The sequence below is a fragment of the Homalodisca vitripennis genome, chromosome 1 (assembly GCF_021130785.1).
Source record: "Homalodisca vitripennis isolate AUS2020 chromosome 1, UT_GWSS_2.1, whole genome shotgun sequence".
NCBI classification, from domain to species: Eukaryota; Metazoa; Arthropoda; class Insecta; order Hemiptera; family Cicadellidae; genus Homalodisca; species Homalodisca vitripennis.
The window spans coordinates 48416169-48440502 of NC_060207.1; the positions used below are offsets into that span (position 1 = coordinate 48416169).

General features: G+C 35.7%; 1 protein-coding gene across 2 annotated transcripts in view; it reads left to right on the top strand.

Moving 5' to 3' along the window:
• The window catches only part of LOC124360985 (DENN domain-containing protein 2B-like), a 90349-nt gene that overhangs the window by 56899 nt on the left and 9116 nt on the right, over nt 1-24334 (top strand). For both annotated transcript variants that reach the window (XM_046815023.1, XM_046815027.1), the window contains exons 8-11: nt 605-794; nt 4873-5124; nt 23440-23563; nt 23930-24028. In XM_046815023.1, the coding sequence (XP_046670979.1) occupies nt 605-794; nt 4873-5124; nt 23440-23563; nt 23930-24028 (665 nt within the window). The remainder of the gene's footprint in view (nt 1-604; nt 795-4872; nt 5125-23439; nt 23564-23929; nt 24029-24334) is intronic.

Sequence of the window (24334 nt, forward strand, 5' to 3'; positions counted from 1 at the left end):
ACGCTAAAAAGCAGAGAGTAAACTCATATGAATGATTTTTCAACTTCGACATACAACTGCGATCTGTAGGATATTTATAAAACTTTTGGAAAACTCTAAACGTAGACCGTTGTTAAACACTCTTAGTAGACAAGTGAAGACGATCGCCCGATCTATCAGACATTAAAAGAACTATTTGGAGGGAAATTTAAAAGCAGACCGCTTTTGCGACCTGAGCTCGTCACCGTGCCGTTAGGCCCGGCCGCTGCGTGACGAGCCCAGCTCGTCAGTGATCCGCAATGGGTTAAGGAACGTCTGAATTTAGGAATACTTAATAATAATCCTCAGGATTCTGACAGTTAGGCATGACATACTTGGATACTAAATTGAAAGTAAATTGCTTTTGCCTACCTTCATAAACTGTCACCACATTTAAAAAGTGCCAATCACAGGAAATTAACCAACATCAGTATGGCAGGTAACGTGTTAAATAAATTTTCGAATAAGAGTAACATGAAATAGTGGGTTGCCGGATATAATTTATGTTAATTATATTCTTTAATATAAGATTTTGAAATTCAATGAATAATGTGAATCTAATAAGCTGTGATATATATTTGTACAGCAAGCTGTCGTCATGTATTGAGGGCCTGTGTGCTTCTCTTTATCCCTTTCACTGGCAACACACATTGGTGCCCATAGTACCCTGTACTATGTTGGACTTGTGTCAGGCACCAACACCATATGTTATCGGTCTACTCAAGCCTCGGGACGCCAACTCTCAGTTCCCCATCGACTACACGAACATTGACCAGGTAGATGCACCATGTACATTTTTAACCTTTAACCCTGTAATTGATTTTTCTTTAATCAGTAAGGTGTTTTTGGGCATTAATGAAAAAACTGATCAGCACTGGTTTTTTGGTGACTGTCAATGGCATCAGAATTAATTTAAAGGAATAAATAAAGACATCATATATTCAGCAATTCATCACATTTCCAATGGTTTTATTTTATTAATTTTTTTTGGAATGCATTTACACATAGAGTGTGGTACTCGCCCTGTGTGTGTGTTGGGGAAATACCCACTAAACCCCTTATGAGCTGTGAGGATCCAGACCGGGAACCTTTTTTAGGATTACTTCATGTCTGGCTGAATGTCTTGAGGTCTACCAGAGCCATGCTACTTTTCCGGGAAACTAAGTCAGTCAGGCAACCTTCTTCACGTTTCACACGAAGGATGACATGGACGAACGCAGAAACGGCCTTCCATGTGTCCTCGCTTCGCAGCATTATCCCCATCACAGCTTTTTATTACCAATACCTGAGACAAGCGCTCTTTTGTGCTCTGTGAAATGCCTGCACTCAAAAAACTTATTTATTTATTTTTAACACGTGATTTTACTGAGTCATGGTCCTACCAAGTCAGCTTGACTTATTGGTGGGGTCCACAATGAAACTTAATTAAAGCAAGATTCAAAATTACATTACATTTTTATAAATTGTTTGCTTTGCTTAGTTTAGTTTATATTTTATCAAATAATTTAACATTGCTCTTTGTTTGGTTGTGGTTATTTTATAAATCCGGATTTTTTAATATTAGCATTTTATATAATATTACGGGGATAATTCATACATTAATCAGAGTATAAATAAATAATAAATTATATAACTGGATAACAAATGAATGATGAGTGTCATCATCGTCCTCTGGGTAGAGGTGTGCCTTTGGAGCTGGAGCTGTTTCAAATCAGCGCTCCGCTGCTGGAGCGGAGCGGAGCAGCGCTCCGTGACTCTCGAAACAGCTCCAGCTCTAACCTTATATATTCATATAATTACTCTCTCGGAGCGTCTGTGGAGCTATCAGCTGTGGCCTACAACTTGTTGACAAACCAAAACAAACCAGTTTTCAGTTTCAGTAGGAGTTCTAAAACGTAGACATACAGTGAAAAGTGATATTTTTGTGCGGTTTACGAGTATGACTAGTATTGATTGGTTTTTGTGCAGTTAATTAACATGGCATCAAAAGTACAGAAATCTAAGACAAGTTCAATTTGGTCTCATTTTACAGTTATATGATGCTAACCTTAAAAACTGTAGATGTGAACATTGAGTGGCTTGGTTATGTGCTACCGTACATCAACGTACAATTTGAAGAGGCATATTGAGAGAGAAAACATGTCGGAATTACTTTGAGTGTTTATAAGTTCAAAATCAACAAGTGTAAGTGATCGTGATGTGAAATGTTACAACCAACACTGGACCTACCGATTCAGCCGCTTCATTTAGTAACTTTGGCAACTGAAAATGAACCTCAACCTGGTGAGTTTGCCTTCTAATCAATTAGATAAGCCAAAGGGAAGTGCTAAACAAACCACTCTATCGAGTTTTATACCAAATAAAAAAATGAATAACAACCAAAAGGAAAAAGGTAGAAGCTGCGTTTCTAAAGCTATTTTTACAAAGATTTTCCAACCGTTTTCTATTGTGGAGGACTCTGGTTTTCGGGAATTCGTTACAGCTTTAAAACCCTTCTTTTGAAATTCCATCAAGGAAAGTGGTTTCAAAAAACCTAATACCCACCACGTACGACAAATGTAAGCTTCAAGTAGCTGAGTTTAATGAAAAATGTGGAAAACATCTGTTTAACGACAGATGCATGGACATCTACGATCAATGAATCGTATATAGCTGTTACAGGGCATTTTCATTACCAATGATTTTGTGTTGAAATCAGTTCTCTTTAGACTGTATTTTAATGGAGGGCTCACATAACTTCTAGCCATTTTAGCCGAAGAAAATCAAGAAAATAACGAATTTCTATAAAATCTCAGACAAAATCTTAGTTGTTGTAACAGACAATGCCTCCAATGTCGTTGGAGCCATAAAAAATGTTTTAATGTGGAGTCATTGGCCGTGCTATGCACATACTCTTAACCTAGTGGTTCAAGATGCCATATCAAAAGGTAGATACAGTAATCACCAAATGCAAAAAGATTGTCTCATTTTTTAAGAGAAGCAACGCAGCCACTGAAAAACTATTAAAATACCAAATCAACAATGGCGTTTAAAGACCCTAAACGCTTACTTCAAGATGTAAGTACGAGATGGAACAGCACATATTACATGCTTTGTAGATTTGTTCAGTTAAAAGAGGCTGTAATAAGCACTTTGGCATTGCTGGACAAAGACTTGCCATCTTTAATTTCTAATGAATGGAAACTTTGCAGTGACCTTTGCAAAGTCCTAAAACCATTTGAAGAGGTCACAGCAAAGATGAGTGGGGAATCCTACTTCACTGGAAGTCAAATAATTGTTTTGACGCTTGGCTGCAAAATGTTTGCAGCAAACTATGTACACTAAATTTGCACCCTGATGCAATACAGGTAGTACAGAACCTGCTCATGGGGTTATCAGCCAGATACCATGACATTGAGTACAACAAGTTAGTAGTACTTAATACCTTTTGGACCCAAGGTTCAAATTGTATGCATTTTTCTGACGACAAATGTCAACAGTTTGCTAAGAATCATGTGATTACAGTCGTTGCAGCTATGATTTTCCGCCACTTCTGCCACCGCAATGGAACACAATCCCCTCCTGGTACACACCATCTTTGACTTTGACCAACCAATCTGGTCCATCACAATTTGAAGAAGAAGAATGTTCAGTATTTTCTATGTTTGATTCTGTAATAAAATCTGTACAAAGGCAGACTCCCGGAACTCCCAACGATTGTGCTACCCGCCGAAATCGACAGGTACATCGCTGAACCACCACTTCCCAGAGAAGGCGATCCTCTGTCCTGGTGGAGGATTCACGAGGCAGTCTACCCAAATCTCAGCAGACTCGTTAAAATAAACATGGGGTTTTGTGGGTACGTCAGTACCTTGTGAAAGAATTTTTTTTCCCGAACGGGAATAATAATAAGTGACCGAAGATCACGTATCAAATCCATGAAAGTGACTCAACTTGTGTATCTAAATGCAAATCATGAATACTTGTGTAAATAATTTGTATATTATTTTATATTTTCTGTTACCGTACTATTTTTTATGTTTTATTACTACAGTGTGAAAATAAATATAAATAAAATGTACGTGTAGTCTTCTTACCCAAAAAATTAGATTTTCATAATTACGTATTATAAAAAAGTAAGTAGTAATTAAAACTGTCAGCACCTTTAGCATATTTGTTTACAGTAGTATTTGCTGTTTATAACATAACCAAGCAATAAGCTCCAATCTACAAGGGAGCAACAGATGCCGCACATCGCGCCGGAGCGGTTGCCGGAGCTGGAGCTGTTTAAAAGAGCTAGCTCCGCAAACGGAGCCGGAGCTAGTTTGGGCTTCTTCCGCTCTCGGAGCTACTTGGCACACCTCTACCTCTGGGCAGTACGTGCACCAAGGACCTTCCCCATCTGGTGAAGGTACTTCCTAAGTAGCCATGCCCTGTCAGGAACTGACACAGGTACAACTTAATCTCCCCATGGCTGCGGTTCATCCAGGCATTCAGGTCTCTGGTGAGATGAAAGGTCCAACGACCGTTGGTACCCTCATCCCACCTTTGCTGCCAAACTTGCATGGTTTCTCAGAAACAAAAATATCAGATGTTGGTTGTCAACACTTATTGGTTGTTAACACTTACTCTACAGAAAAAAAACAAATACTGACAACATCTAACAACAAAATAGGAAATAGGCAAATAATTGATTTAACTAAAATTGACAGAACTTGAGTGTCAATTAAATTACAGTTTCTGCAAAAAAAGTTAATATTGCTTTTTATCCATCAACAAATTTGTATTTGTATTCATTAGGTAATTTTTAATATATTTGAGTAATTGCATAATTTCAGTAGACTAAAAATGACATATACGAGATTTGTGTGACAGGTTCTGGTGGTGGATGTGGACGAGAGTAGAGTGGTGCAGTGTTGTGGGGACGAGAGCACTGTACTGCCACCTAGGCTGTGTAGAGGGCTGCGGGAGGCTCTACACTGTGCTGTGCCAGACAAGAACGCTCCACTGTCTCCTGCACACAATCTGGTAGCATCAGAGGCTCTGATAGCTTTGTTTGTACAACTGGTTGGTCATTACCGGGACCACATCATCACCTCCTCAACCACCGGCCAACGGGAGTTTCAGGTCAGGACTACATATTTGTTCATTGTTGAAAAGCTGATGATTTTTTTGTATTCTTTTTATATAAATAAAAAAGAATTAAATATTAAACTAGGCAGAACTTTTTAAATATATTTTTTATATCTTTATTGGCTGAGCGTTTAGTGAAGACTCTCCCACCAGTTGCTAATGAACGAACTCCGATTTCTGTCTATCTGTGAGCACAATAACTGTTGAAAATTGACCTGAAGGGTTGAAATATGGTGTGAAACTTTATTCTATAGTCTTTACATTGGTATGAAATTGGTAAACTCGATCTATTGTAAGTCCCGATTTCTGTCTGTCAAGGAAGTGACTCTCGCTTCATTGTTTTATCGTTAAATATGCTAGCACCAAAACAAAAAAATCAGAATAAACAAATAGAATATATTGTGAATGTTAATCATATTACATTTTTAAGTAACTTGTCAACAAAAGCGATGAAGTTTCTTTATGGGATTGGTCTAATACCAAGCTTCACATTTTTGCTTAACTTACAATTTTATCTTCATAGCAAGAATAGAATACAGAAAACTTTATTCACAAACATCAAGTTTAGAACAGGCGTCACACAACATAAAATAAAAAATTAATAAAGTATGGTTTAGTGTTCAAATGCCCTCTCCAGAAACTCACCAATGGTGTAAATCGACTCCTCCATAAGCCAGCAGCACAGTCCTCTTTTCAACTTGCTTTCCTCCAGTTGCTTGAGCTGGATTGGGAGACTGTTGAACAGCTTAGCTCCAGCATAAGATGGTTTTTTGGCAAATAGTGCAGTTCTGTGAGCTGGTAAATTGGAAGTTATACCCATGCCTGGTTTCCCTTCCATGGCGGTTGTTTTGAGTCAAGTTGAGACTATGAGCATGTAGGATGACCTCAAGAATATAGAGAGCTGTCACAGTGAGTATCTTTAGGTCTTTTTAGGCTTCTCTACAGCTGTCCCGTGGTGCAATGCCAGCCATTACTCTTATCGCCTGCTTCTGAAGGACCACAACACGTTGAAGGTTGTTGTTTGAGGATGCTCTTCAAAGTATGATCCCATTCTGCTTTCGAAGAGTGCATGGTAGGTAACTTTGGTGGCTTCTAGGGTACTGATGAGTTTGATTCTTCTCAGGGCAAACAGTGCAGTACATAGCTGACTACACAAACTGTCTACAGTCATGGCCACCAAATAAGGCGGGTGGGTGGATTTGCGCTGCTGCCACGTATGGGACCGGTGAAGCGGAGGAAGGTCGAAAATCGGTCGCTCTCAGGCACAAATTGGTAATGCTGTGTGCACATTGTTGCCTAGTCCAAGCGTCGCGCCAACGATGCAGCTACCACACACCACCCTGCCAGTGCCAGTGCTAGTCATATTGTACTGTCTGACTAGTTAGTGAGTGTAGTTACATACTGAAAATGAAGTTCACGTGCAAATGAAAAAACACCTGTGAAAAGGAGACGATTAGAGGGTATTAAGAAAAGGGATTTAAATAGTCAAACTAAATGTGTTGTAGTTAACGTCCTGAATTTTTTGAAAGGTTTAACTGACCCTGGTGTTCTTGGAACAATTAACTTCAAGAAAAGTCAAGATCTTAAGATAAGATAAGATAAGATAAGAATCTCTTTATTCATAGTTGTATACATTTTATACATGAATAGTGTCAGCATTGTATATACAATATAATTGACTAATCTTTACATTAACAAATTAGAATTCTGGGTATATTTTCCAATTTAAAATAGCCATACATAATATATAATGGTTAATCTATAAACATTATATTTCTGCAAGTTCATATTATAAATTAAAGAGAACTTTAAATTATTAAAAATAAGCTTCAAATTAATGAACTAACTAATGGGCCATCTGATTCATAAAATTCCTCTATTGAGTAAAGTGCCTTTGCTGTCAGGTAACTTGTTAATTTTTTCTTAAATTTTGGCAAGGTTTGTTCCGATCTAATGTGGCAAGGTAATCTTTGAAGAAATTTTAGTCCCACGTAGGTTGGGCTTTTTTTATAGAACTCAAGATTATGATGCCCAATTATTCTATATCTGGAATTCCTGGTATTGTATTTTTGAGTAGGATAATCTGATATTTCAATACATTCTTTTGCAGTTAAGATTGTGGCAGTAATATATAAGGCAAATACTGTTGGAATTTGTAGCTGAGCAAAATAAATTTTAACTGAGTCTCTCCATCTAAGATTTAACATGATCCTGACAGCCTGTTTTTGTAATTTCAGAATTCTATTGAGATTTGCTTTGACTGTCCCCCGTATAGGCTAATTCCAAAGTTGATGTGAGAATGAATGAGTGAATAATAAATTGTTTTCAATGTTTTGAGATTGCTCAGCTTTGACATTCTTCTCAGATGAATTTTGGATGAAATTCTATTTACGTGGTTTGTCCAGTCTAAATTTTTGTCAATCGTCAACTCTAGAAATTTTGTGCTGTCTGTTTGATCCAGTTCATGATTCTCTATTAGGATTTTAAGGTTGGTCTCTTTATTTGAATTTTGTTTTGTGAAAAATTGCATAAGGTGTGTTTTTTCATAATTGACTAATACATTTTTTTGGGCCATATTTTGAATAAGATTGGAAATATTAAGAAAAGATGATAATTCAAGCTGTTTTATATTGTCCTCTGTTACAAGAAGATTAGTGTCATCTGCATATAAACAAATTTGCCCGTTTCCCATGACCACACTGGGCAATCCCTTTAAATAGCAAACAAACAGCAAAGGGCCTAAAATGGAACCTTGGGGGACGCCATATTTTATGAACTGTTGTCTTGATTGAATTTTGTTGATTTGTTTTCCATTTTGCTTTGTTATCTCAACATATTGCTTGCGGTTTGTTAAATAAGATTTGAACCAAGCAGCTGTTTTTCTATCAATATTGAGGTTTTCCAAAATCTGCAGTAATTTAGGATGTGAGACACTGTCAAATGCTCGGCTCAGGTCAAGGAAAATGGCAGCCACTTTTTTCTTTTTATCAATATTTTCAATTATTGACTGCACAAAATCAGTTGCAGCTGTAATCACAGACTTGCCAGATCGGAAACCATGCTGCTCCTTGTCAAATAAACTATTAGATTCTAGATAAGAGGCAAATTGGTTGTACACTACTCGCTCATAGACTTTTGAAAAACATGATAACTGAGAAATAGGACGGTAGCAAGATACATCATGAGGGTCACCCTTCTTGAAAACTGGGACAACTTTGGCAATTTTCATTTGATCAGGAAATATACCTGTGACAAAAGAGGAATTAATGAGATGAGCCAGAGGGCCACTGATAACTCTGCCACATTGTTTTAAGACAGCCACAGACACATCATCATGGCCTGATGAGAATTTATTATTGAGAGAGGCAATTATGGTGCTAACTACATCTGAATTTACTGGTTGAAAGTAAAAGGACTTATTCATTTGAACATTTATAGTTTGGGAATTCTCATTTAGAACAAGGTTATTAGGCAAGTTTGGTAAAATTAAATTTTCTACAGTTGATGAGAAAAAACTATTAAAACTTTCGGCTATACATAAAGGATCAGAAATTTGTCTACCATCTACATTCAGAAGTAATTCTGAGTTACAACCAGTTAACTTTCTACCCAATTCATTATTAATTATTTGCCAGGTTGATTTTATCAAGTTAGTAGAGCATTCAATCTTTCTGTCAAAAAACTTTTTCTTTTCTAAAATGACATTCTGTTTTAGTTCTTTCCTTATGTGTTTTAACATTTCTTTGGTATCACTATCTTTAGTACTTCTAGCCTGTGCACTTAAATTAACTAATGTAGCCTTTTTATTCCTAATACTGTCAGTTATCCAAGATTTACAATTTGCATTAATTTTGACTTTGGTTAAAGGAAAATGTACATTAAAATGATACATAAATGTGGTATAAAAAACATTGAATTTTTCTTCAACAGGAGCACAATACATATCCAACCAGTTTTCTCTCTCCAAAACTTTCACAAATCCATTTACACTGCTTTCAGAAATGTTTCTACTAAATTTATAAAAGCTATTGGATGTACTTTTTGTTTTTACATTGTGTAATTCCAACAATTGTCTATCATGGTCAGAAATTTCAGTTACTATGCCAGTTACACAAGTAAGTTTTTTATCTATATTTGTTACAAAATTGTTAATGGCAGTTCTGGAGTGATCAGTAACTCGAGTAGGAAAGTCAACCAAATAATAAAGGTTAAAAGCTTTCAGAATATTTACAAATTCTATATATGTGTTGCTATGCTCTAATACATTTATATTGAAATCACCTCCCACTACAATATTACTTTTACCATGTCTTTTTGCTACTGTGCCTAAGAGAGAATCAAACTTAGTTAGGAAGGAATCATCATACTTTTTGCATGGAGATCTATAAATACATACTAGTAAGTAGGAGTCATCACCAAAAAAGAGTTGAGAAAGACAACATTCAAATTCTTTGTCCTTTAAGCAGAGACTTAATTTGAGGGTACATTATTGGTTTTACTTTAATATTACTGTTACTACGAGTTAGTATCATTGTTCCCCCACCAACTGTGGTTTTTCTACAGTAATAACTGCTTATTTCATAATTTGGAATTTTTAGGTAAGCAAAATCACTTTCAGAGCATTTATGCTCAGTTAAGAATAAAATTTCAGGCTTTGGCTGGAATTCAGACAGTGTTATGTCAAGCAGATCGATTCGAGATGGTAGGTGCTGAATATTTTGATGAAATATTAATAAATTACTAAGCTTATATTTTGAAAAGGGTTTTTGAAACTTTGACTTTCCCTTTAAACTAGGCCTAATTTTAAGTACTTTTTCTCTAACATTATTGTAATTTACATTTGGTCTTAATCTAAAAAAATACTGCTTGTATCATTGGACAAACTCTTACTATCTGTACCAAAACTATCAACATGGTTGAGGGTTATTTCAACTCCAGACACCTTACATTCACTAACTCCCTCCACATGTAAAGCAGGACCCAACACCTCACTAACACTTTGCCCATTGAACTGAACACCCCCCTCATCACACTGCACTGAAGACGCTAGAGGTGGTACAGGTCGTGTCGAGCAGCTAATGGCCTCATGTACGGGAACCGGAGAGCCGAAAATGCTTGAAGAAAGGCAATGATATCCACGTGGTCTTGATGTTTTTATTGTCTGCGTTGCTGGAAACTGCGATTGTTTAAATTCCGCTACATGATGATCAATGTTTGAAGGATTTGAACTTGTATCCAGATTTGATAAGGAAGTCTTTGTAGCAATTATTTGCTGGAGATGTTTAACAAAAGCAGTATGAAGCAGTCCACTACGAAGTATTCCGTCTGAGTTTTCGTTGTATGTAACAATGAGAACAGAGGCACCTGTTTTGTTTCTGAAGTTTTGAAGATTAGCTATAAAATGTTCAGGTAAAACTCGATCTCGTACACACCCCATCGGTGAACAGATAAGTGTCTTTAAGTTTCTTGTTTTAAAATCTTCTGCCAACTGTGCAAAGGCTGAATCATAAGCACTTGTATAGTTTGTGGAGTTGATAGCATTCATCAAATATTTAGGTTTCGTCACTAAACTGTAAACATTTGTTCCATAGGCACTTTTCTGATAGGTTAAATTGCTACCACAATAATCTGAAACATGGGGTTTTCCAAATTTTTCCTTGAAGGCTACAGCGACACCTTTGCTCATCTGCTTGTGATGATAAAAATCACCTGAGACGCAATGGGCAAAGGCTACACAAACATCAGTACAGAATCTGTCAATGATATGCTTCATGTCTGCTTCCACTATTGTAATACCATGATTATTTAGTGAATTTGGGTCAAGAGGTATTGGGTTATAAGTCGTTGAAGAGTTCTGGCCATTTTTTTTTTGGAACTAAAACAAATTTCTGATAATCCAAGGTTTGAAGAAGATTCAGTGTTACTACTGAAATACGTCTCATAAGTAGAAGAATCCAACTGTGAGTACCATCTCATTACAGCATGGATGATGGCATGGGCTAACTTTGTTTTTCCAGAACTGTTTAAATGGAGACCATGTCTTGTGAAGTGATTTCTTGAAAGTTGATTTAGATCTATTAAACATACATTACTCAATCTAGCTGTCAGCTCCCCAATGTAGCTATTTAGCAACTGTAATTCGGTGTTAACAGGGTGAGTAAGTGGCATGTCAAATCTGGTCGGAATTGTGGTTATAAAAACTGGTCTAGTCTCACTGATAAGTTTTAGTTTTTCTTCCAGGCGTGTGTAAATGTCTTGAAGATTGTCATTCAAACTATCATTGGTACCTCCTAAAATTACCACCGGATTTTCCTCATCTATTGTAGCAGAGTCAATAACTTGTATCAAAGTGGTATTAGCTCGTACATAGCCAAAAGTATCGATTCTTTTTGAGCTTAAGTTTTCAATTTTTTCTGCCACGTAGCTTCCTTGGCTGTATCTTACATCAAAAGTGTGTGGATTAAGTCTCCGTTCTGTTCAACGATGTGTCCAGGAACAAAAATTGTCACCAACATGTGATTTCTCGTCCCCAAGAAAACAATATTCACGAGAGAAACAACTGACAGTTTTGATTGACTTTGATTGTGATCTGGTTCGAAGAACAATTTTGGAGTTTTATGACCAAGGTGAGTTTCCAACAGCTGAAAAAGTGAGAATAAAATTTCAGGAAAAATTGAATACAAGGGAAGTGTACGATCAACTAGGAGGCTATTGCACACTGTTTGGTTTAAGTTTAAGAAAGCAAACTATGGTCATAAATTTTTGATGGAAAGACAGGACATTGTGGTTGCACGTGCACAATTTTTAAGGAAAATGAAATCTGTACAGGATGAAAACGTTGATCGCGTGTATCTAGACGAAACATGGGTAAACCAAAGTCACACAAAACATTTTATTTGGCAGCATTCTGACAAAAGTGGTGGTTTGAAAGTGCCAACAGGGAAAGGTGGTAGATTAATAGTGTGTCATGCAGGAAATTCAAAAGGATTTATTCCATAGTGCAAATGGGGTTTTAGATCTAAAACAACCGGTACAGACTATCATGCTGAAATGAATCATGCATCATTTAAGAGGTGGATTTGTGAAGATCTTCTACCAAGTTTGGAAGAACTTGGTCATTGTTATGGACAATGCACCCTACCACTCTGCACAAATTGACAAAGTTCCCTCATCTAACTGGAAGAAAAAAGATATACAAGATTGGTTAAATAGAAAAAATATTGATTTTTTGACAAGGAAACTAAAGCGGAATTACTTTTAAAAGTGATACCTTTTAGTCAACACAAAAAATACGAGCTTGACGAACTAGCGTTGTCATGGGGCCATGAAGTGGTGAGGTTACCTCCTTACCACTGCCAGCACAACCCGATTGAACTTATCTGGGCACAAGTCAAGCGAGAAGTTGCTACAAGAAATAGTACTTTCAAATTAGCAGATGTTGAAAAACTCACTTCAGAAGCTATAGATAACGTCACGTCGTAAGCTGTCGATTGGGGAAATTGTGTGAGACACAGTGAGAATTTGCAGTCTGACGGTTGGGCTATAGAAATTGTTAGAGATGACAATGGAACCATTTATTATAAACCTTAGAGACGACTCATCAGACAGTGAAAACAGCGACAGTGACTGTGACATTGACAAAGATTAAAAGCAAGTAACTCGGAACCACCAAGTGATCAAATCAACCACGGACTGACGTATAATTTCACTGTGATTATGTAATAGTATGTACTAACAATGTCACTTGTTTAATAATAATTACTTAAAAATTTTTCTTTATTATTTCTATTACTACACGTGTTTAAAATGTTTGTATTTAAAATAATTTTGCTAAGGAAGGCAAAACAGATTGTTTTAAGCATGGTTAATTTTATTAAACTTAAAATATTTATTTAATTTTTGCTATGGTTACAATACATAGTACTATAGTTGAGTAATGATAAACTAATATAAAGTATTGCTATTAAAAAAAAGTTGAGTAGAAATTGTGTGTATACACACTGTGCAGGCATCGCTCTGCGTGTTTGATTTCAATAATTTAGGTTTGCACGCATTTCCCAGCGAAGTTAGAAAACTGAGAAAAATTTGTTTGGAACAAAAAATAAAGTTTATACCTTTGTCTAAAACTTTGCCACAGGAAAAATGTTCCTAACCAAAAAATAAAAAACTTCCTCGCTTACTGAAATGTTTAATACACCATGTTAGTGAATTAAAATTGGTTTGTAGGTATTTAGTATTTCAAAATTACATTTTTGTATTTACATACAAAAATTGTATACTATTATCATCAGCGGTCTCCCCTGAAGCCAATAATACAATTTTCATCTTTGTAACTTGTAAGATGTCATCAGAAGCAAACAACATCAAGCTCTAAAATGGATACAATTCAGGGATTATTCTATTTCACGATGTTTGCACAATCTGGCAACGGCGCAATTCCACCTACCCGCCTAATTTGGTGGCCCCGACTGTATATGGATATTCCAGGAGAGACAATCATCCAGTATAAAGCCAAGGTGTTTTGTTGAGTGAGAGATTTGTGTGTCAGCTGGGATTGTTACTTGATCCTTGTTTCTTCCAAAGATGACGTGGTGTGTTTTTGATTTCTTCAATACTAAATCATTCTCTATACAGTATTGATGGGCCAAGTTAATTGAGATGAATGTATTAATTTTTAGGGGTTCGGTTGATTTATCTAAGGTGGTCAAAACAGTGTCGTCAGTATACATAACTGGATAGCAGTATGAGTTGATGTAAATCTGAGAGGTCATATGTAAACAATATAAACAGAATGGGTCCCAGAACAGAGCCTTGGGGCACACCTCGGGTGATAGCCAGTGGTGAGGATGTTGTTGTTTTTGTCACTCCATTGATTGTCTGCTGTATTGTTACTACCTGCTTCCGTTCACCCAGATAGCTCTTCAAGCGTAGTAATGCTGTCTCCTTGATGCCCAGTGAACTTATTTTAGCCATGACTAATTGGTGATTAAGCAATCAAATGCTTTGCTTAGATCGAGAAATGTACTAGTGGTGGTATTTTTTTCCTCTATGTTGTCAATTATGTGCTCGACCAAATCAGCAAGGGCAGTGATGGTAGATCTCCCAGCCAGAAAGCCATGTTGTCTATCAGTTAACCCTTTAAGTGGCAAGCGCCGTCTGAGACGTATGATTTACGCCGCCGCGAAGTGGCAAGCGCCGTCACAGCCATCGCTTCACATTTAAGGCTGTTGCTCCGCGACCGTCCATTATTTTTAGGCCTAGTTTGAACTATTGTATTCTCCATGATATTTCCTATACATATCATATAGTATAGTATGTATTCATGTTACTAATGTTTGCTGGCTTAAATGAATCCAACAGTTTTCATTTGACCTTGCGGTAAACGAGAGAACAGCTGTCTACTCGTCTCGTCACTGTTTTGTTTGGCGACTTTGCGTACTGTTATTGTCAGTATATTATTGTTTATCGCGTTGTTTGTGTTACTGGTAAATGGGTTATTCGTTCGTCATGGAAAATGTTGGGGTACTTTGGGATTATACCGACCACACCAGTATGAGGAACACAAAAATACAAATTTATAGAAAAAAACATTATAGAACGAAAAAGCAACTCTTCAATTACAAAATTACAAACTTACAACGAATATTAATTGTTAATGGGTTTCCTGTGACGCCCAGAATGCAGCAATATCAAGAATGAGTGAGTGTAGTAGATTTCCGCCTTCAGCCGCAACTGCCGACTGCCACGCATATTTTAGATTTAGGCAACTAGTCATGATCTTGTAAAAAACGAATGGCCCCCTCTTCGCTCCTGGGTAAATCGCAAATTCTCATAGTGTCACCCATCACTAATCTATTACACACACAGTAAAACACGGAAGTACAACAAAGCGACGCACTCGACAGACACTTCGGCACGAAAGTATAAGAATGCAGCGCACCAGCTGAACGGGCGGCGAGATTCTGTAGTCACGTTATCTACTAGACCGCTCGACTTTGACCTCTGTCTGAGGATGGGGAGGGGTTTGCGATAAGACAATTCCTGTTTTATATTTACGAAATATACTGTGCTATGACAAACTAAGCCACTATTATCGGCCCTACACTACTGGGAGGAAAAGACAAGCCCCTTCTAGTGACTAGCGACAAAAAAAAACCAGTTTGTACATAGATTTAGTTTTTCCCATCTAACTTTTTTGTTCTTGTAAATAGAAAAAAATGTATAGGAAGTAATTTGTTTAGAATAAAATTGTGTATATTCTGTGAATATGACATTATTTTGTAGCTCCAGTAGTTTCAAAGTGACGGACAGTAGAACTTAAAAATTATTTTTTCTATATTATACCAAATATTATATTTATTATTATTCTATAGTTCATAAGGAAAACAAAAATATATAATGTTGCTAGGTTATCACTTAGACAATATTTTCTAAAAATAAGTTTAACGATCATGGCAATTTACCCGAAAACGGCCTGCCACTGAGACCACAAATGACCGCCACTTATAGGGTTAAAAGATTGTTTGTCAATAAGTGATTTAGGAGCCTGATGAGAACAATTTTTTGATGATTTTGGAGAACGTTGACACAAGAGATATGGGTCTGAAATTTTGAAGGTCACTTGTATTACTTTTTTTTGGAGGGGATAGACTTTTGACATCTTCAGCTTTGAACGAAAGATCCCTTGAGTCAGTGATTTATTTATCAATTCATTAAGTGGGTAGCACAGCTGAAGGCTGCATGTCTTAACTCATCTACTCCTGCTGAAGACGAAAGTTTCAAAGACTGTATGACTTTGAATACTTCTTCTGGATCTGTCATCTGAGAAGCAGTCAGTAGGCAACCAGTTCGGTCAGGAATAAACAAATTAGCATCTCTAATGGGAGGGTTGTTATTTAGTTTTAATGTTTCTTCAGCAGTGGTTGTGAACAGTTCATTAAATTTTCTTGCTACTTGGTCAGTGTTGTTTACAGTAATACCCTCTATGTTAAGCTGCCATGAGACATCCTTTCTTTGTTTTTTGGGGACTCGCTCACCATTTATTATGTCCCAAATGTCTTTTGATTTATTCCCTGTCCTAGTAATATGGTCTTCATTCGCACTTCTTCTCAATTCTCGTAGCCTTAAGTCGTATGCTTTCTTTTTTTGTACAAAGTCCAATTTGTCCTGTTGTTTATTTGTTCGTAAGTACTTTTCTTGTGCAGCTATAAATGGTTTTCTGCTTTCTTCAGCATCCTGGGAGTACATGTTACGCTTATTTAGACTTTTAGGTTTAGTTCTTGATGTTTTTAACCCTCTAAGTGGCAAGCGACGTCTGAGATGTTCTATTTACGCCGCCGTGACGTGGCAAGCGACGTCTTAGAAGTCGCTTCACATTGCCGCTTATTGCTAGCATTGTTTTTACGATCTTGTGTTAGTTTGTTTATTCACTGTTTCCTGGTACCAAATTTCATTTTCAAGTTTGATCACAAACAAAAAACTAAAAATAATAATTTACTGTAATAAACTGATCTGGTAGATCTGTAGAAAAACTCTTTCTCTTCAAAATAAAATATAGTATGCAAAGATTCTACAGCATTTAGGTTGTTTTTTACCAGTTTCAACAAAACAACTTTTTTTGCTATTTTGCAAAAAAATTTATTTTTTCATTTATTTTATTTATTGTTTTATAATTTTCAAACTTTTTCCTTTGGTATTTGTAGGTAATTATTGTTTCTACATTTGGTATATAATGGATTTTCTGTAACTATGTTTTTATTATTTTTTACAAAGTGTCAAAGTTACAATTTTAGTTTGGTCAATCAACATTTTTTGGTTTTTCACATGATAAGTCCAATTCAGGTTTCACGAAATCATTTTATTTTGTCATAATATGAAAATTCAACTCTTTCTGAAGAATTCAGTATGCAACATGACTAGGTTAAAGTAAAAAATATATTTTTGGTGAATTTCTAAAAAATACTCTGCAAAGTGGCCAAAAAGAGCTTGCCACTGTGGAAGTTTAGCATTGCCACTTCTAGGGTTAAGGGGCACGTTATGTTTAGGGCTGATGTAAAAGTGCCTATGAATTCTGAATAAGCTTTTTAACCGTTTGGTTCCTGGTAAACCCTTTCCCAGCTTTGAACAGCAAGTAGGTTCTGCAGGCTTATGAGATTTCTTACATTTAGATGTCTCCTAGTTGTAGTTGGTTGGATTTTCTGTGGGACCAGAATATTCAGGGATGTAATTTGGTCTGTATGATCAGAGAGACCTGTATGAAGTACATCAACATTGACACTTTTTGGATCTAGATTGGTGCAGACCACATCAATTAAAGTGGCAGACGTTGTGGAAAATCTTGTCGGCGGAAGATCAAGCCTCGTTATGTCATAAGAAGTGAGAAGGTTGTCAAGGTCTATCTTCTCTCTACTTTGATTGTTAACGTTGTCAATGTTTAAATCACCCTCCAAACAAATTCCACCATTTCGTTGAGGGATCTTGTCAAGGATAGAGGTCAGGATGTCAAAGGCATTGTTCACAGCTGCACCTGGTGGACGATATGCACCAATAATAAACCATTTTTTTTTTTATTCGATGTGTGCAACTTGATTCCTGATACTTTACAGACAAGTTCTTTGCTCAGATCTTCAAAATTAAGGCTTTCCACCTTAGCTCCAAAGTTGTTGCGTTTAAAAATGGCCACGCCTCTCAGCTGAAAGCACTTACCAGGCTATAATTTTTTATGCAAGACTGTGAAATTGTGTTATTATTTAGTCCATGTTCTGACTAACAGAGTCTAGAAAGTGGTTGAAACATTTTTCTTTTTGAGTTTGATATCAGTTTGTTTCCCCGTGTTGTCAAGTAAATGTGTTACTCTGTCAATTTTACTCTATAGTCCACCTATATTTTGGTGTACTAGTATTAAGTTTTTATTGTTTTTATTATTTTTGACTTCTTTGTTTGAAGGTTATTTTATTCGATGGAAGGATTGTGAAGGAAACAGGATTTTTCCGGACATTTGCCATCGTTCAGTGAAACGTCAAAGTCAAATTTTTGACTTGACATATTTTTTGTTTATAAGAATCCTTGTTTTGTAGTGAGTCTTCCCCCTGTCTTCTGGTTTTAGGTTCGAGTCTAAAAAAGGGATGCTTTTTTGAATGTTGTTGGATAATTTATATTGGTTTATAGAGGATTCTATTTGAGTATTCCTGAGATTATTAATATTTTGCTAAAAAAAAGTGTTGAATTGATTCAGATGGATTAAGTTTTGTGGCTGTTACAGGAGGTTTTTTATTATTACAACCAGCAGGAGATGATGTTTTGGGAGGAGAAAATGGTATGGTCTGTGTAACTGCAGAAGCAGGGGAGTGAACATCAGCTTCCACTTCTATGATGTTAAAATCTTCATCATCACTTGATTCAGATGCCTGTGAGGTTGTCAGATGGCTGGATTTTCCTGTCAATCCAGTAGTTAACAGTTTTTCTGTACTGGTCTTCCACAGTCTTAATCTGTTCATTAGTTGTTAAAAGTGTCTGTCTTTGTGTATCCATAGGATGTTGTTTCTGGGATTGTTTAAGTTTAGCCACCTGTAATGAAACACTGAAATAGTTCTTCCCTCTATTAGATGGTGTATTATTTTGTTTGGTTGGCATGCTTTTTTAAATTATTTTATGATTTTGAGTTTTGGGCATACTTTGTATTTCTGAGTTAGACGGAGGCTCAATATGTTTATTTATGATTTATGCTGCCAAGTCCTTAACCCTTTGAGTGCCGGAGCATCGTTATTTGCGATCCTGCATTTTATGCAAGAAATGCCAGAATCGCTATTTGCGACTTCTGCAGTAACGCTTATATTTTATCTAGTATTTATCTAAATTATCTCAATGACTGACTATACATACGCATTTCCAAAGGTTTCAACGTAACTTTTGATGTAGGTTTTGTTGCTTCTGCTTAGATTCTGATTTTTACTGCGGTTGTAAAGTGAGCGGGTCAGTCGAGTTTAGAATCGACATATACGCGGACGAGTCGTCACATGTTTTGTTTGCGCTGGTGTTTATTTCACAAATGATTGTAAATATTGAAAGTTTTTATATGTAAGTGGGTTTGTAGTGTTAGTATCTTCAAATTATTTCGTTTGTATATGTTGTTCTAGTCTGTGTGTAAGTAGAACAATGACTTGACCATGGGTTACAGTGATCGTAAGCAGCTAGTACTTAACTAAATACATTTGTAAAGTTTTTATGTTTTTTGTTTGTTCAGTGATATTTATAAACAATGAGTCATGATAACATTGCTGACAATGAAGACCAAGTATTGCAGGCATTAGATTTAAGCATTAGCAGTGTAGACAATACACAGAGTATTAGGTTAGGTTAGAAAATTTCTAGTTTTGTAGTGGTTCATATTTTTATATTTATTTTCCAAACTTTTTTAATAAGTATAACAAAGTGTTTATGTCTTTTTGTAAAGAAAAAATGAAATATTTCAATAATACTAAGATGTGTCAAAATAAAAAACAAAATATTTTTGCTCATAAAGTTTTTGTTAATGATTTTTTTTTATTGGTATAAAAACGTTAAATAAGTGATCAATGTATGATATGTATAAAGAAAATATATTTATCTAAAAAAAAAACAAAAACCCAAGACATTATACCAATAAATAATTTTGTTATGAATTTTTAACCAGACCCTTGCAGAATCAGGCATTTTCGCTCAGCATTTTATGCATACCATATTATAGCAAAACGCCGCGGCACTCAAAGGGTTAACTGTACTTTCTAAACTATCTTGCCTTACTTTCAATTGAGCGAGTTCTATCAGCAAGTTTGAGGAGTAACTTGTTGGCAGAGAGATGTAATGAGGAAACAGTTCAGTTTGAGATTCATTGTTTGTACGATTCCAAAATTCTGATTGATTTATTTCTTGTGAGCTTAATTTCTTCTCAAGATTTCTTATTGTATTCTCTAGGTGATTTATCGTTTTTATATAGTTATTGACAAGTTTTCCTTATTTGTAATCGTGCTCTTCAAAGATTTTTTACATATCTATACAAAGTTTTTTTTCTCTTTCCAGTTGAGCCTGTATTTTAGAGATATTCTGTAGTAGGTGTTCAATTTTTACTCAGATATTTATTCTCATTGTTTTCCTTTCTCCCAACCTGTTCTTTAAAACTTTCTACTTTAGCTTCTAATCTAATAGTTTTTTTCTTTTAAAAGATTTTCCTCGAGAAGTGCTGCCCCTCTTTTTGCAGCCATTTCTAGTTTCTCATCATCGTCTTCTAATTTATGTAGAATATTATTCTCACTCAGACTGCTTTCCAGTTTGTCTATTGATGTGCACAGACGGTCTGGAATCTTGGAGGAGTCAGGAGTAGTTGAAGCAGAGGCAAGCTCTCTTTTACATGTACCACATTTCCATATTGTTATTTCACTGTTGGTCCGTTTTTTCAGGGTCTTTACAGGAATATTCTGGCAACCAGCATAATACCACATATCACAGGGGCCGGTGCATTTTACTCCTGAAAATTTGACCCCAATTGTGCAAGAGCCACATGGATATCTTGAGGGCATTTTTGAGTTGAGAACAGTGTTTAATGGAGATTTGGCTGACTTCTCTGGTCAACAGAATAAATAAAAATACAGTGTTGAATGGAGATTTGGCTGACGTCTCTGGTCGACAGAACAAATAAAAATACAATTTTGAATGGAGATTTGGCTGACTTCTCTGGTTGACAGAATAAATAAAAATACAGTGTTGAATGGAGATTTGGCTAACTTCTCTGGTCGACAGAATAAATAAAAATACAGTGTTGAATGGAGATTTGGCTGATTTCTCTGGTCAGAATAATAAATGCGCAATCAAGTGCCGTGTCAGTAGTATGAGTACAGCAGCTGATTGTAGATCAGCATTGACAATGCTGACACAGTGTCAGGGTCGGTGGTCTAGTTACAGGTGGCCAAGCAGCTGTGTTCCAACGCTGTATGAGGTCGAATATCACTTTTGGATTGTGACTTGGCAGTGACGTCACTGTTATTGGGTTATGTCATAGATCGTAATCCATAGATATTTCATATAATTTTTAGTCTTGATATTTTCTTGAAAGGCTTATAAGTTTTAGAGTGAGTAAAATAGATGTGTGTTGAAGTTATGTTTGAATCTTGGAGCCTTTAACTTAACTTAATCTTGACGGTTTACTTGCTTGTTAATATTCAGTTTAAAATTCAAGTTTTTTGTTAAAGTTTTGAGGTTTCCATGAAGGTATATTAGCTTATTTAATTACATGATATCCCAGGTAAGTATTCTGTACAAGTAAATAATATTTTGTTGGATTATTACCACTTAAATACACACTTTACTGTTACTGTAGTCAGTCGGCCATATTAGAACGAGTCTCAAGTAAAACAACAAAGGGAATTGTTTTCAATGAGATCACTGATGAAAAATGGAATGACGGAGCATAAATCTCATGTAGGATAGTTCAAAAGTTTCTAGTACTCACATTCTTGTGTGTCTTAATAAGTAAAAATATATTGTCGTTTTTGGTATAACTGTAGGGTCTTGAAACATGGAACAATAATTGGATAAAAATGCTTTAATATGACTTGCATATATTTATATATATATATATATATATATATATATATATATATATATATATATATATATACCGTGTGAGTTAAAAGTATGGATAATGCTAATTTAGCAGTAATACACATCACAGCAGATATGTTTGGTTATGGCTGTGTAGAAGACACATAATTGATGAGCAGGTAGTCAGAGTTAGAAAAAGGGTGCTCACATCCCCCTGCCACAGAGTGAAGATCATTTATAATTTCTTCCTTCGCAACTGCGATAAGCACGGAGCACTCACCGGGCATTTCAAAGGCCTTATGTCAACTAAAAGAACTCTTCAAGAGACAATCTAAAATATCGGACATAACTGTATTTGGCGTTTTGGTAAAAGTTTACCATTCTAATATATCCATCTACGGCAAGGGAAGACCTAAAATATTACGCTGTTTTAAAGTTTAAAACATTGACAATGTAGGTCCTGTTCAAGATGGTTTAATATTCTTGTCTTGGCTCAAGTTGTGAAAACCATTTGAAAGGTCTTGATAAAAGAAGAATAACAGTGGAAACTAGAGCTTTCTATCTCAACCCAGTACAAAATGGCAGATCATTGAAATTAATTAAGTTAAAAGCATGAATGGATCCTGCTCAAACTTTAATGAGCAAAGATAGAAAAACAAAGCTCAGGACATCCCTCGAGGAAATAAAAGTGAACCATTTCCTTAAAATGGGCTTTTTGGGGGCCAGCTTAAAATGTTTAAATGTAAAGTTACATTAGCACTAGTAATTACAATTACGTTAAGCAATAAAACCGCTAAAACCTACTAACTTGTGTTTTTTTATACCAGATGTTCAAACTGCTGTCCCAGTACAGTTTGACAATGTCGAAGCCTGTTGTAGAAACTTAAAACAGCATGCTGTATGAATTCACACAGGATTTTTTTAAATTTCCACCACTATTCTGTCCCTAATGCACTGGGGTTTCGTTCTAGACAGGGTTTTTAATTGTACCCCACACAAAGTAGTCAAGTAGAGATAGATCTGGCGATCTTAGTGGTCACTCGATACATCCTCTTCTGCCTATCCAGCGATTTGGAAAAATATTTTTTTAATACTCACGGACATGCAGACCATAGTGTAGTGGTGCTCCATCCTGCTGGAACCAAACTTCATTACAGTTGTTGGTTACTACTTGGATAACTGGATAAACCTGATTTTGTAACATTTTCTGATATACCTCTGCATTAAGGTGTTCATCTATAAAAAAGGGCCCAACAAACTGATCCCTCACAATGCTAAGTCAAGCTGGGATATGTTGCTGTCTCATCCAATGAGTTCTGAAAAAAATGTTCATGCAAAAGTTGTTTATTGAGCGTCATTCAGGGTAAGATAGAGATAGAGATCTCTAGTTTGTGTTGTTCAGTTTCTTTTACCAAGACCTTGACAAAATGCTCAAGAGGTCATGACATGAAATGAGGGGTTTTCATTTAAAAATTTAAGCTGTCCTCATAATTTGCAATTTTTTGGAAAATGGGCAATTAAGCCATGCATGAAAAAAGGTAAATTTGTATGTCCTATTACGAGTTGGTTTTTCTGTTCCAACACAATGTAGTTATCTTGGTATCTTCAGACTTATCCTGTATACTTCAGACAGTACCTTTATCTATAACTTTCAATGTAACCAGGTTGGGTGGTTAAATACCACTTATGAAAATCTCTGCAGTAGTTTAGAACTAATATTATGTCTGTTTGCAGAGAGACAGTTTTGTAAAGAGTATCACATCCAACACAGCACAGAGTTTCCTAGATTGGTTCTCTGAGACAACCATGTTTACAGCATTCATCGAGTCTAGGTTAGATCGTTCATTAGAGCCTTGGGGTAAGTTACACTATGATTTACTATTAACTTTTTGCAACAAATATACTCTAAATATAAGTGTAAATACAATACTTTTATTCATAAATTAGATAAAGACTGCTTTTAACAAAATTTAGACCAATCAGCAAGCTTATCTTAAAAACTTCCTTCTAAAGTCCACTTATTTGAAAGGACATGTGTGTTTTTATGGCACTAATCCTTGGCTTTCAGCCTTTTTAATACCAAATTTAGATCATAGCTTAGTTCATTTTTTGACTGAATAAATAAACAGTTACTTGTATAAGTTCCATTTAAATTGAGTGGAACTTTTTCAAGAAATGTCAAAATGTAAAGAACATTTTACTAGTGTAGGTTTGTGTGCTGCAGGATTATTTGAGCAGAGGTGTGTGGAGCACTTGGCTCAGCAGCATGCTCCACTCTCTCGTAGCTATCGGGCAAACATCAACAAAACTGTCAAGAGTTTTGGTGAGTATAACCAATGTTTTAAATGTAGTACTTGGATTACTTAAAGAAATTTAATTGACATTATTATTTATGGTAAGAGCTGTGATAAAACACCGTTCATAAAAGTTACGGCACTTACCAAATTACCTAAAACTCAAAAAAAAAAAAGGAAATGTGACACTCTTTAAGACATTTTGAAACCAATATTTGGTAATCCCAATTCATAAAATGGATACCATTTGGGTTTGGATATTTACAATCCAATATATGTTCCTAACTTTCACAAAAATTCTAGAAAACAATATTTTATTCTGCTTAATTAGTCTA